Source organism: Haemaphysalis longicornis, unplaced genomic scaffold, assembly GCF_048455015.1.
Source record: "Haemaphysalis longicornis isolate Haplotype H1 unplaced genomic scaffold, Haemaphysalis longicornis Haplotype H1 scaffold_10, whole genome shotgun sequence".
In the NCBI taxonomy this organism is placed as follows: domain Eukaryota; kingdom Metazoa; phylum Arthropoda; class Arachnida; order Ixodida; family Ixodidae; genus Haemaphysalis; species Haemaphysalis longicornis.
The window spans coordinates 54,961,649-54,973,950 of record NW_027526204.1 but is presented as its reverse complement, the minus strand read 5'-3'; the positions used below and the strand labels follow the sequence as shown (position 1 = coordinate 54,973,950).

The 12,302-nt window shown below is 44.3% G+C and overlaps 1 protein-coding gene across 1 annotated transcript in view; it reads right to left on the bottom strand.

Moving 5' to 3' along the window:
• Positions 1-3,035: 3,035 nt before the first annotated feature.
• LOC144159840 (protein Skeletor, isoforms B/C-like) overlaps positions 3,036-12,302 on the bottom strand; it is a 45,117-nt gene continuing 35,850 nt past the window's right edge. Inside the window, exon 7 of the mRNA XM_077691509.1 lies at positions 3,036-3,103. Coding sequence (XP_077547635.1) covers positions 3,036-3,103 — 68 coding nt within the window. The remainder of the gene's footprint in view (positions 3,104-12,302) is intronic.

The following is a 12,302-nucleotide window of genomic DNA, read 5'->3' as shown; positions in this document are numbered from 1 at the left end:
ACAAAGTGTCATCAAGTCGCCTGTCTTGTCTAAATCCATTCTGCAGTTCCCCAAGTATTTCATTTTCTTCCATCCTTGCTTGAATTTCTGATTTTTTCGCCTGCATTACAAATCTATACACATTGACGTTACTGTGAGTGGTCTGTATGAATCAATACTGGCTTTGTCTCCTCTGCCTTCATATATTAAATTCATCCTACTTTCTAACCAGGCCTCTGGTATTTGTTTGGTTTCTATCACCTTATGTATTGCTCTCATAAACAATTCCTTACTTTTAGGTCCAAGCAGGTTTATCAGTTGCATTGGTATTCTGTCCGGGCCCACTGCTGTCGGGAGGGATACCTTTTACTCTGCTTTTTTCCAATCAAGGTTGCTCAAACTTATTTCCATTTCCGCAGTCTTATATGGCGCTAATGTTATCGGTGCAGGCTTCCCTACCACTATTCTCACTAATCACTCGATGAATGTGCGCCAACGCGTGCTCTCCTCCTAAATGCTTCCCTTCCTCATCAATCAGAATTTTTGATGGATATCGTTTTTGAGCTTAGTAATTTTACATGGTTCCAAAACGTCCTGGATGCGCTTTTGTCCTTCTTTTGTATTTCTGCCATCCATTTTTCTCTTTTCTGCTTGATCTTTGCTTGCACCTGTTTCTGCACTTCTAGTTTTTTGCCACGGTAGATATCCCATTTTTATTCACTACCTCCTGTTTCATTCCAGTTCTTTTTGCTTCTCTATGTTCTCTCGACGCCTTTATTCGCTGGTCAATAGCCTCTTTTATTTCTTTTATCCACCAGCTTCTCGGCTTTCTCTTCCCTTTCCATCGGTTTCATTGCTTTGCTTCAGTCATCCTACCCTTTATGAACGCAATCATTTCGTCGTAATCCTAATTTTTTTCTTGGTATTTTTTTATTTAATCTTCCAATCTATCAGCGATGATCTTTAACTGCTCATTGTTGAAATCAGTTCCTCCGGTCGTACCTATTTCTAAATTTGTCCTGGTTGTACGTGCCTCCAAAGGGCAAGGTAAGCCGCTTATGGTCGCTTCCTAAACTGTCTGTTCCATTTTCATCTATCCTAACTTCCCGAAACCTTTCCTATACTGTCTGGGAGACTAGACTATAGTCTATGCTGGACTGTCTGTTACCGCTTTCCCACGTCATTTGTCCGTCACACTTGTTTTCTGTGTTTACTATTACAAACCGGTTTTCCTGACATAGGTCTATCACTAGAGAACCGTTGTGGTCTTTGTAACCATCCAAACCTTCTATATTGGCCTTCATATCTCCAACTAAGATTATTTCACCCGAATCTTTGAACTCGTTTATATCTCTTCTCAAACAGTTTACCATTTCCTCATTTTCCTCCCTAGAACTACTTCCGGTCCACAGATACTCAACTCTTAACCATGTATTTTCCCCCTCTACGGTGCCTCTAACCGATAGATGCTCTTTACAGCTTTCATGCACTCTCTGCCAGTTGGTCCCTTGTTTAATGAGCATGCCAACACCTCCCCTTTTCTTCATTCCTGTGGTCCGGTTGCAACCTTCCCAGACATAATTGTCTATGACCAGTGGGGCTTCTAGGTCTCGGAGGTGAGTCTCGGCTAAAGCGTACACGTCTATTTTTTCCCGTTCAAGTTGGTTTTGAATTTCCACCCGCTTATCAGGCTTTCTGCCTCCCTGCATATTTATGTAGCTGAATAAATATTTGTTGCATTTGTTTTCCTCTTTCCGCTTATGGGGCCTATTTTTGTCTATTACAAAAATGTTCGCTCTATTGTTTCCACTTAAATCGCTTCTGTCAACGTTCTCAGTTACGTCTGTACGTTATCCGTTTAATAGGCCTGGCTGGCTCCCAGCGTTGAGTGTGCGCGTGTCCCATGCTTCCCCTATGTCTCCTAGTTTGCCTTCCTTAGCGGTGTGGGGTCCCCTAAAAAAGCTACCGCGCTCCCACCTAAGCGCCACCCCACCTTGTTTCCTAGCCTGGGGACGAAGTGAATCCCGTCCCACTGAAAAGCTTGCTATGTCCAATGCTGCCCACTACCGTGTTCACGTCTGTCACTTCAAGTCGAAGTTCCCTGCCACGCCTCACGATCTCGCTGTTAGCAGCGAGTACTGCCCGTTCGGTGTGCACGCCCTGCTTCATCACCTCCGGCACGGTTTATTGCCCACTCTCAGCGCCATCTATACAGTGCTCTGTTGGGTACGTGCACGGAACATCTAAGTTAGCTGAGTCGGTGCTTCGGTTTACCTTTGTCTGCGGCCCATGCCAATATAATGGCTTGTATGAAGGCAACTTATTCAATGGCAGCAGTTCTGAAAGCCTTATGACGGTAGATTGTTTTCTGGAATGTGGTGCCTAGCTGGACGAGAGGTTTAAATAAAGGACCCTCCTGCACGCTGCCGACGAGGCTTTTTAAACACTGTCCGTGAACTGGAATAACGGTGTTTTCAAGGTGGCAATTGGGGCCAAAGAAACGCAGAACTGACCGAACATTCAAAATTTTAAGTTACCAATAGTGTTCTTTTTGTTGTCAGCCTGCGCAATTTTCGCGATATCGATGTAGTTTCGATTTCCTCGTATTTTCACAGGCCATATCGTCTGCCCGTTTTAACAAATTTCTCGAAGAAGCGATCCTGCATTTCCCTATTCGCCCCTCAGTGTAGGGTCACTTGCACATTAGCCAAATATATTCTCTAGGTTCACGAACTTTTGTTGCCTACAAAAAGAGTCCGAATTGACACAGCCTGTTTATATACTGCACAAGCGTTCTTTCATTCCCCCTATGCCATATTCTGTTAAAGCGATAGCTTTTACTGGGACCGAGTGCGCCTTTAGAAAACCTAGCGCATTTCCCCCCAAAACCAGTTGGTCGTCCGGAAAGCTTGATAAGATCTCTCAAGACCTTATCTCAAGATCTCAAGATAAGAGATCTCAAGATCTCTGGACACACGGCGCATGCGTGAAAACGGGCTTTCAGTCATAATTTGTTTCAGCTGAGAGGTGCGCCAGGGCTCCAACCGCAGCAGAGACTAATGATGCTGCTGCTTCTGCTGCTGCTGCTGATGATGATTGTTCTTCTTTAATGGCGCATGGCCGACTGAGGACAAGGGGTGACAAAGAAGGAACTGATGTGGTGGGTGCCATTATTCTACGACAAGTATACTGTATTTGTAGCGAAAGAACTTGTTTATGATGCTTGTCATACGGGTATCTCGGTGCAACTCGCTTTTTTGAACTTTTATCCAGTACAACGGTCTTCAATGCCCGGAGTTACGGCGATGCGGCCGCGGATGGCTGGTCGGCGTTGCTTGGGGCTTTTTCACCCTCTGTTGCGGCAGTTGCTGGAGCTCCGGGTGCCGCACCGGGACCTGCGGCTTGGGGCCCAGCTGGCGCTGCAAGTAGATTCGGAATACTGTGTTGATGTCCTTTCTTCTTTTACATGAACAGCTAGTTTTTAGAAGCTGTGATTAAGGACAAGGATGACAACGTACACATTATGGCATTGTAATTTACCAGCCTATAACTACAAAATAAATTTTCCTAAATGCCAACAAAGAGCAACGCCTGAATATCGCATACCTAAGCAATGGCTGAGAAACTAACCCCGCGTTGCGTTCGTAACAAGCACTCTTCAATGATGAATTTTTTCAGCTATTGCCAGAGTGTTCCTCCAGTGACGTCTTTCTTCTGCTATGCACTGATTTGCCATTAAAAGATTCCGTCGAAGACGTGAAAAGTATACTGTAAAAGAATGAGAAAATATGGGCCTGCAAACTTCTAGGGAATCACTTTCGCGAGGAGTTTATCAATTCGCAACCCAACCAGGAAATTCCGCGCTGAGTGTTTTTGTCTTTCAGGAGGGACACTTAAACTGCTTCAGTTTACGGAAACAACCATGGCCTACTTGGAATTTATTTTTACTCATAACCATTGCCAACCTGTAGAAATTCTTACCGGGGTCGTTGTGACACCTAGTTTTTTTTGGACAACAGGATGAAGAAGATTTATTTTTCAGCAGACGGTGTTACAATGCCTGCTGACGTGGAAGGAGCTAAATGGATTTATGCGCCTGACGACGGTTCATGGCCCTCTGGAGTTTACAACAGAGGAGTTCACATCAGAGGACACGTTTCGTGCAGTGAATAATGGTTCTGTAAAGTGCACGCTGTCATCTCAACCGCCGCTGTTCAACTACGGTGTTTGCAGCAAAAGTCTTTGGCCTATCGCAGTCCAATTTTTCAACCACAAATCGAGACATTTTTTTGCGGCTCATCAAGCGATTCAGACCCTTGGGCGGAGTGCACTGCGCCATTCTTACCATAACTACTGCTTCTATGAAAGTTCAAACGAGCTTATGAGTTCATGCTTTAGTTTAAAATTGCAATCAATGCGGGAATGATGCGGTAAATGAGGAGGATGGCAAGGTGGACGCCACATTCAAAGGCATGGCTGCGAAGATTTGGAACCTGAAAAGGGGGGCAACTGGAGCAATTGCAATACTAGGGGTTTGAAATTCAGGAAGCGCTTTAATAGCTTTCGCTTTACAACGAAGCCGCAATTTTAGGACAATAAACAGAACTAGCTGACGCAGCCGACCAAATCCCCAGTTTGCAATAAAGTCACTGTGAACCAAAGTGCGATTATGATTGAAAGCGGGTGAGGCCAACGCGACGTCAATTACATGAAAGCAAGTTCAAGTTATTCGATTTTAATTCGTTACATACAACGTTGTCACTGGTCTTTGTCAACTTCCTTCGGCGTTCTACAAAAATCTCTTCTCGATTCCCCCTACTTTTCTTTTCTTTATACTATTCTCCTTCCCACCAGAGTGCATTCTTTGATAAACCTTTTCGCTGACAACGGGTACTTTGTGTAAAATATTGCCGTGAACCTTGTATGGGTTTGTTTATTTATTGTTTCTTTTTACTGCCGGGCCACGCCCGGCTGTGTTATCTGCGTTCCAAATGAAGCGCGTCTTACATTCTTTACTTTTATGCCGCACGGGCTATCACATTAAGAAAAGCAGACTGTTTCGCACTAACGTCACTAGCCCAGAATAATATTCTGTGATCTACAATGTTCTGGATGTGAATCGACGGTTCCAGAAACACTTGTGCCGAAAGATAAAAGCTGCAGAGCAGAAGCCGCGGCATTCGATTCGACGAAACTCGCTTGTGCAAGTCACTTTGTTGACCGCTGCTTCGCCGCCTCTGTATTCTTTTGAGTTGTTAGGGGAGCACAAGTTCGCTCCAATAAACTTGTTTCTCCTTCAAGACAACTGCGTCGTCCTTGGCTTCGTGACAATATCTAATTAAAATTTCAATCCACTTTGCCTCGATTCACGCGCGCCTGCGCCGTACGGCAGCGCTGGCATCGAGACACCAGACCTGGAGCAGTGGACCGCGGTAAATGTAAATTGACTTGAGCAAACTATACCTCTTTATCTATCGTGAATAATTGTGTTTTCACTTCTGTCACTTTAAACGAAACCAAAACTCAAAACCCCTATAGTTAACCCTTAACTAAACCAAAACCCGTAGCCAGTCAACCCAAACCCATAGCCAATTAACCACAACCCAATCTCTGGCCCAATCCAAACCAAACCCCACCCAACCCACAGACGGAGCTTGAACCGATCTTGAAGCAAACGTTACCACAAACACACCAGACAAAGAATCACCGCTCATCACATAAAGTACCATTTTTTGAACTCAGGGCCTTGCAATGACAGCATCGGTGAAAACGATGCAGCGCGGGGATCACCTCTAACGAACGATTTGCGTATGAATACGTGCTCGAACTGCGCAAGCGGAGACGTCTGCTTGATGAGAGGGGCCCAGGTTCGATTTCCACCACGGAAGGCGAGATGTTCTTGATGCGCTTTATTAAAGAGGATAGTCTTTCTTGGGCTATACGTAAACGCAGGAATTTGGTCGGTCATTATTATCTTGGTCACAGTTAGGGTGAACACGGGAGCGCGTGTCATTCCGTGCGCGGCGTTCCGGGTGACTTCACACGCACATCACATAGCGTCGGCGCAAATGAACTGCGCATGCGGGCGAAGTTACCCGGATCGCCGACAGGCGGCTCCCGTGCACGGAATGACCCGCGCTCCCGTCCTAACTGTGATCAAGATAGTACGTCTGTCTGTCTGTCTGTCTGTCTGTCTGTCTGTCTGTCTCTTCTGTCTGTCTGTCTGTCTGTCTGTCTGTCCGTGACTCGATCCAGCCAGCCGAGGAAAGTGAAACAGAAGCTGCGCAATAGTTTTATATATCTACAGGCAAATGTAAACGTCTAAGTCCGGTGACAATGTTCATACTTGCAAATATAGTGGAAAAAGAACAAGCCATTACGCAAATATAAGCTTTAAATTAATACATGAGTGATGCTCCCAGCGGTTCGTTATTAAAAAAATCATGTATGTTTGGTTTTTGCAATACCAAGTGAAATACATCAACTGCAGAAAAAAATCTTACTCCGTCGCGTGCTGTTGCCCGCGCTACTATAACTCCTGGCGGCATTTTAAGAAATCAAGCGGCAACAGTAACGAAGGGTTCCACTGGATAGGTCCCACGCTGCGTTTGGAATGCTCTTGGAGTAGGACAACGTGGTTCTAATCGACAAGATTTAGAGGAAATCCCCAAGATGCAGTAAGATTCTGCGAAGGAAAGTTTGACATCCAACCCAATGCAGCGGTACGCTACAAAGGAAAGCTTTCATTTTTAGCTGTACACTGTAAACGCAAACTAGCCGGAAATGGAGTTTTAATCAAGTAATGTGCCCTGAAAAGTACTCATAGCAAAAAATGTACTCCCTAGGCATGGTCTAAACAAGTGGACGAACCTCCATGGTAGTACCGTTGCCCATCCGTGTAGCAAAAGGGAGGATTTAGAACGACATAACACCATTTGTGAGATGGCGTTCGGTCCCTTGTAAACAACCACGTCCACAATAAACTCCCCATCTGGGGTAATCATCTCAGGCGGGCGGTCGCCATGTTAGTCTTGTGTTGTTTCCGTGTGTCAGCACTTCAACCGTGGACTAGTGCTAATTAGAACGAGAAAGCAGGACGCGACGGTTGCATGCAGCTACAAAACCGATACCGTACGTATACCCGTATAGATGCTTCAGGCAGCGCGATCACAAGCAGACAGCGCGGCCGTGTTGTTTCAATCTGTTTTTTTTGGCGGTAGGTGTTGTCAAACTCTGCTGCTAACAAAGAGACAGTTCTCGCCGTTGCAAACAATTGCAATGTTCATCTCCTTCGCTTGCTTGCGCATATATAGACAATTTAAATTCTCGTGCCAGCGCGCCAACGCACCCGACTGCAGCGACTCAACTTGCCCTGGCGGCACGACTTGCTGCCCGGATGTAAACAACCTCCGTGCTATCAATGCAGCGCGGCCGGTGACTTGGTGCGGCCGGAGCTTCAAGCGCCTCGCCTTGGGCCATCATTTTTTCCTATTTGAGAAGGACTAGTAGTGCCATTTGGTGGAAAGATTTTTATGTGCCCCTGTCACACGACGAACGGCCGCTAACAACATTTGGATACGGGGACAGCTCTGGACAGCTCGCTGGTAAGTGCTCTTTCATCAGTCGATGCGTTTGTCAAACGTTTGGATAGGGTTAACTGCGAAGTACCCGTGCCGCACGCAGCACGTACACGCACGGGCAAAGAAAAAAGCGCACACTCGTTTTATTGTACTTGTTTGTGGCTTTTGGGGTATACATTCGCATTCTTTTGTAGGCCGGTTTGTAACAGGGCATTCGAGATGAAATCGTTTGTCGCGCGCGGCGTCGTTTCAAAGCAACGTGACGGTTACTCAGGTAGCCGAATCGCCTCCGACAGCGGTGCATCGTCGGGCCCGGTCGGTGAATATTGTGGGACTCTGTCTCTCATATGCATCGAACTGCTCGTGTTCTTTTTAGTTAACTGCTCTACTTTGTAATATCTATTTGTTAACGCTCCTGATGGCTTGCCTGTCCAAATATAAGTCTTTGTGTTGTTTTCGTTCAAGGCTCTGACTCATTCTTAGCGCTCTGGTCGGCGAAAGCCGCCGATCCGACGGCCACCCCCTTCGAAAACTGTGCCCTGTAGATTCGGTGGGGTTGTTTGCTCGCTTGAGTCGACTCTTCACATCTAACAGCGTACCCTATTAAGGAAATGGTGACATGCGTAAAAGATGCTATGAGCCTATCGAACGATTAAATGCATATAGTGTGGACCACGACGGCGACGTGGTTCGAAACCGAAATGTTTTTATTCCCTTTCGGATGATAATGAGGGGTCTGTATACAATCGGGGCCCGTCAGTCGCCAGCTAAGGCCACATAATTAAAAACACAAATTCATGCCCTTATGGAAGAGAACAGAGTTTGCCGTAGCATGACACAAGTCTGCCGGGCATAAAAAAGGATATCATTTTTTTACAAGAACAATGCACACACTCTTCTTTTGTTGGTAATAAATTTGTCATAATCAATAGTAAGACCATACACAAAAATTACTCGATTCATCTGACACTCGATTTTGACACGGAGCTTGCAGCTCCAAAAAGTGCACTGTGGTTTTGCGTGACGGAAACTTCTACAATCAGGGTAAATTAACTAAGGCAGGTGTGTGTGGCATGCAGCGTTGGCAAGTTTGCGAGAATAGCGTTTCCATTTCAGCTGTTTTTTTTTTTGTTGCAATGCAATCACAAGTAATTTGGTGCCATGAACGAGGTTTACGTTAGCTAACAAGGCTGTAGTAACGGTTGCGGCTACAAATGACCTTATGCACCAATCACGCTTGTCAGCTCGGTGACACAGAATATTAAGGTGTCAGAATACGGATGACTGAGTCGCCTAGTTTATTACTACTGTAAAAAAAAAAGTGTTTTCTGACCCAGTGAAGGACTTTCCCGTATGACTAGCTGTGTTATGACAAATGACCATACTTGATGAGACAAGCCGTAACAAATTAGCTTTGGATGTAACACCAGGAGGGAAATAGGTGGAGGCATCTGCAAGTATAACTGAAACAGTGGGTGCCTGTCCGGCATGAATTCATTATTTGCTGACACGATTTTCTTCTGCAGATCCTGATACATGATCGAGTTGAATGACTTCATAGATCTTAAGGCAGGATAGGCTGTGCTGTATAAGGCAAGGCTGCATTCGGAAACCAAGTTGGCCCCTCCAGCAGAAGTGAGTATTGCCACGGCTTGCAACAGCCGTCCAGCTCGCAAAAGCTCCACTTTTTCTATGAAAGTGAGCCACCATGGTAGGGGAGAGGCAGTGTAAGGGTTTGCATCTTTAACTGTGTGCCCACTCACTTGAATAGATGCAAGCTGGCATCTTAAAGCAAGAAACAGCAGTTAACAAAATCATGCAATACCAAAGTGTTTTTCAGTCAAAAACAAAAACTAATCTATCAACCTACAGAGACTTGCATTTTATCTTCACTGTCATTTAAAGTTGTGCTCGAGTATATTGTGCGGAAATAATATCATTTTTATTGCTGCAAAAGCCACGACGGTTAATGTACTGGCACTTGGTTTTATGAAGCCTTTGCATTCCTAATTTAGATACTGGAATTCGCAGGGAACCTGGCCTTACAATTTTATTACTGTACCGAATTATTAAGTTCTTTCGACCATAGTGTCTGTTTTGAATTTTACGTGTGGGGCATTTTTTTTTTCTTTTTTGCTTTTTCAGGCAGATGTCCCTCTGACTCCCTGCCTGCATTCCGTGAACGGGGAAGTTAGCCTCCACATCGATGGCCAGCGTGTCTTGACTGCATCATCTTTACTGGGAGGACTGTGTAGTCTGTTTGCATCGTTCTGGGTTTTCAACATTCAATATCCCAAGAAGGCACACAGAGCTCTAACGTTTGTGGAACATCCCTTTTTGGACCTTGCCTGCACCAAACCACGTGTGAAGGATTGAACTAATTAACTTTTATCGCATCAATATCGCTCACTAATATTTGTTTTCAATCCTGTAATCATTGGATAGTAGTCAAAAAGAATTCCGTATTATATTTCTGACTTTTTCTTTTTTCTTTTTTTACTGAAAAGGGGATATTTGATGGGCCGTTCTGTATGCTCATAATACAGCTATCTTTCAGTGAAGAAATAATATTAAGAAACTGATTTAACTTGAAACAATTATCTAAATAATATTGGCAACTGGTGCGAAATGAATCAACTAAAAATTATCCGAAAAACACGAATTTCATGGCTTTTTGTTCTCACTCTAAAGAAGCTGTCGCGATACCACCCATTCTGTTCTATATCATTGCAATTAACCCGTCAGACTCGGTCACTTTTCTTTGCGCATTTTTGTCTTTATCAAAACGCACTGGTATTTTCCGCAGCATATTTTTCGTTCTTTATATTACTCATTTATCCATAGCCATCTCACTGCAGTCTGTCTCCTACATCATTTATCTCTTGTGCCTTTACCACCTACAAAATGCTTGTTACCTTTCAATATCAAATCGTTGCACAGCTCTCGCTTATTTCACGACAAATTGAAAAATTGTTTTGTTGTTGTAAACCACTGCAACCATTTTTTCTTCACTTTGTGTACTTAGTACTGATGTGTACTGATAAGTTCTGATAAATACTGACGGGTTCTCGATCCTCTAGTATTATATAATGATTTCATCTACCATGCGGTTGTGTTTGTGCCTATCTGTTTTTGAGTATTTCCAGTTCTTGTATTATTATTGTTTCTACAATTTGTTCAACTAGCAGACAGCTCTCGCTCATTTCACCACCTACTGAATTTTTTTTTTGTTGTAAACCACTGCAGCCATTTTTTTCACTGTGTACTGAGCGCTGATGCGTACTGATAAGTTCTGATAAGTACTGACGCGTTCTCGATCCTCTAGTATTCTATAATGATTTCACTTACCATGCGGTTGTGTTTGTGCGTATCTTTGTTTTTCGCGTATTTCCAGTTCTTGTAGTAATATTGTTTCTACGTTTTGTTCAACTAGCATCGTATTGCTGTCTTCAATTCCTAACTTGCGTGTTATTTAGCAATGTACCATTTGTGATTTCTAATATGAGGTCGCCATTAGTATTTATTACGGAACCTCCTTTTGTACACCATGTACCATGTAAACTTGTCTGCGATAGTTCGTTTGAAATAAACCTGAAATCGAGAAAAACCGTGTGAAATCAGTACTCCCGCAGGGAACTAGAAATTCTCCCTTGTGGCCTTGAAAACCTCCTTTCGGAAGGCCTACAAAACTCCCCAAGCTTTCGTCAAACTCCATTAAAAAGAAGTAAATGCTTCCCTTGAACCTCCTAAAAACGTCCCTAAACTAACATAAGTACTTCCAAAGGGAGCCATAATAGGCTCCTATTCAACCGCCTAAAAATTCCATAAACATCACTTAAAAACGCCCTTCAGGAAGTAAAGAATACTCCATTTTGACCTCCTTAAATTCTCCCGAACATTTCTTAACACTCCCTAAATACCTCCTTTCTATAACCTAAAAACTCCCTGTTTTGAGGAGGTAAACAAAACCTCCCTGTTCCATGTAGTAAAAAAACTCCTACAAGGAGGACCACTAGAGGACAGGCGAAAAAGAACCTCTATGGAGTATATGGGAGGAAAAAAAGTTTAGAGTGTACAGCTGCATTGAAGTGGATGTCAAACTTTCCTTTGCATCAACGTGGTTCTGAAAACGTTGGAGTAAGGTGCCTCGATTCACGCGCGTCTGCGCCGTACGGCAGCGCTGGCATCGAGGCACCCGACCTGGAGCAGTGCAACGCAGTCAATGTAAATGGACTTGAGCAAACCTCTACCGTGTTATCTTGTGAGGAGCGAGACGGGAGAGGAACAGCATGAGGTGAGCGGGAAAGAGAAGGGAGGCATTAACTTTGCAGGGGCGCCAGTCGACTATCGTCTTTCGTCGACATGTGCAACGAACGAAGCGGATATGCGGCCCATTTTTTTTCCGAACACCATCACGAGCTTCCACGACATAGAGTCAATACTTCGTTTATTTATTTTATTTTTTGGCATACCCGAAAGGCCCCGGTTAACTGCATTGCATGAAGGGCTCAACAAGTCCCGGAAAGATGATTGGTTTGATTGCTTCTTTGAAATAGATAATGCAGGAGTGGTGCACGGAGTCACCAGGCAGATTATTCCAGTCCGCAGATACTTGAAGGAAAAATGAATGATTTGAGCCAGTATGTGCACGAGCGAGATAAACATCTTGGAAATGGCAGAGACGATATGAAAGACGGTGAACCGAAATGACAGCATGGTTTGGGTACATTGAATGACAAAAAC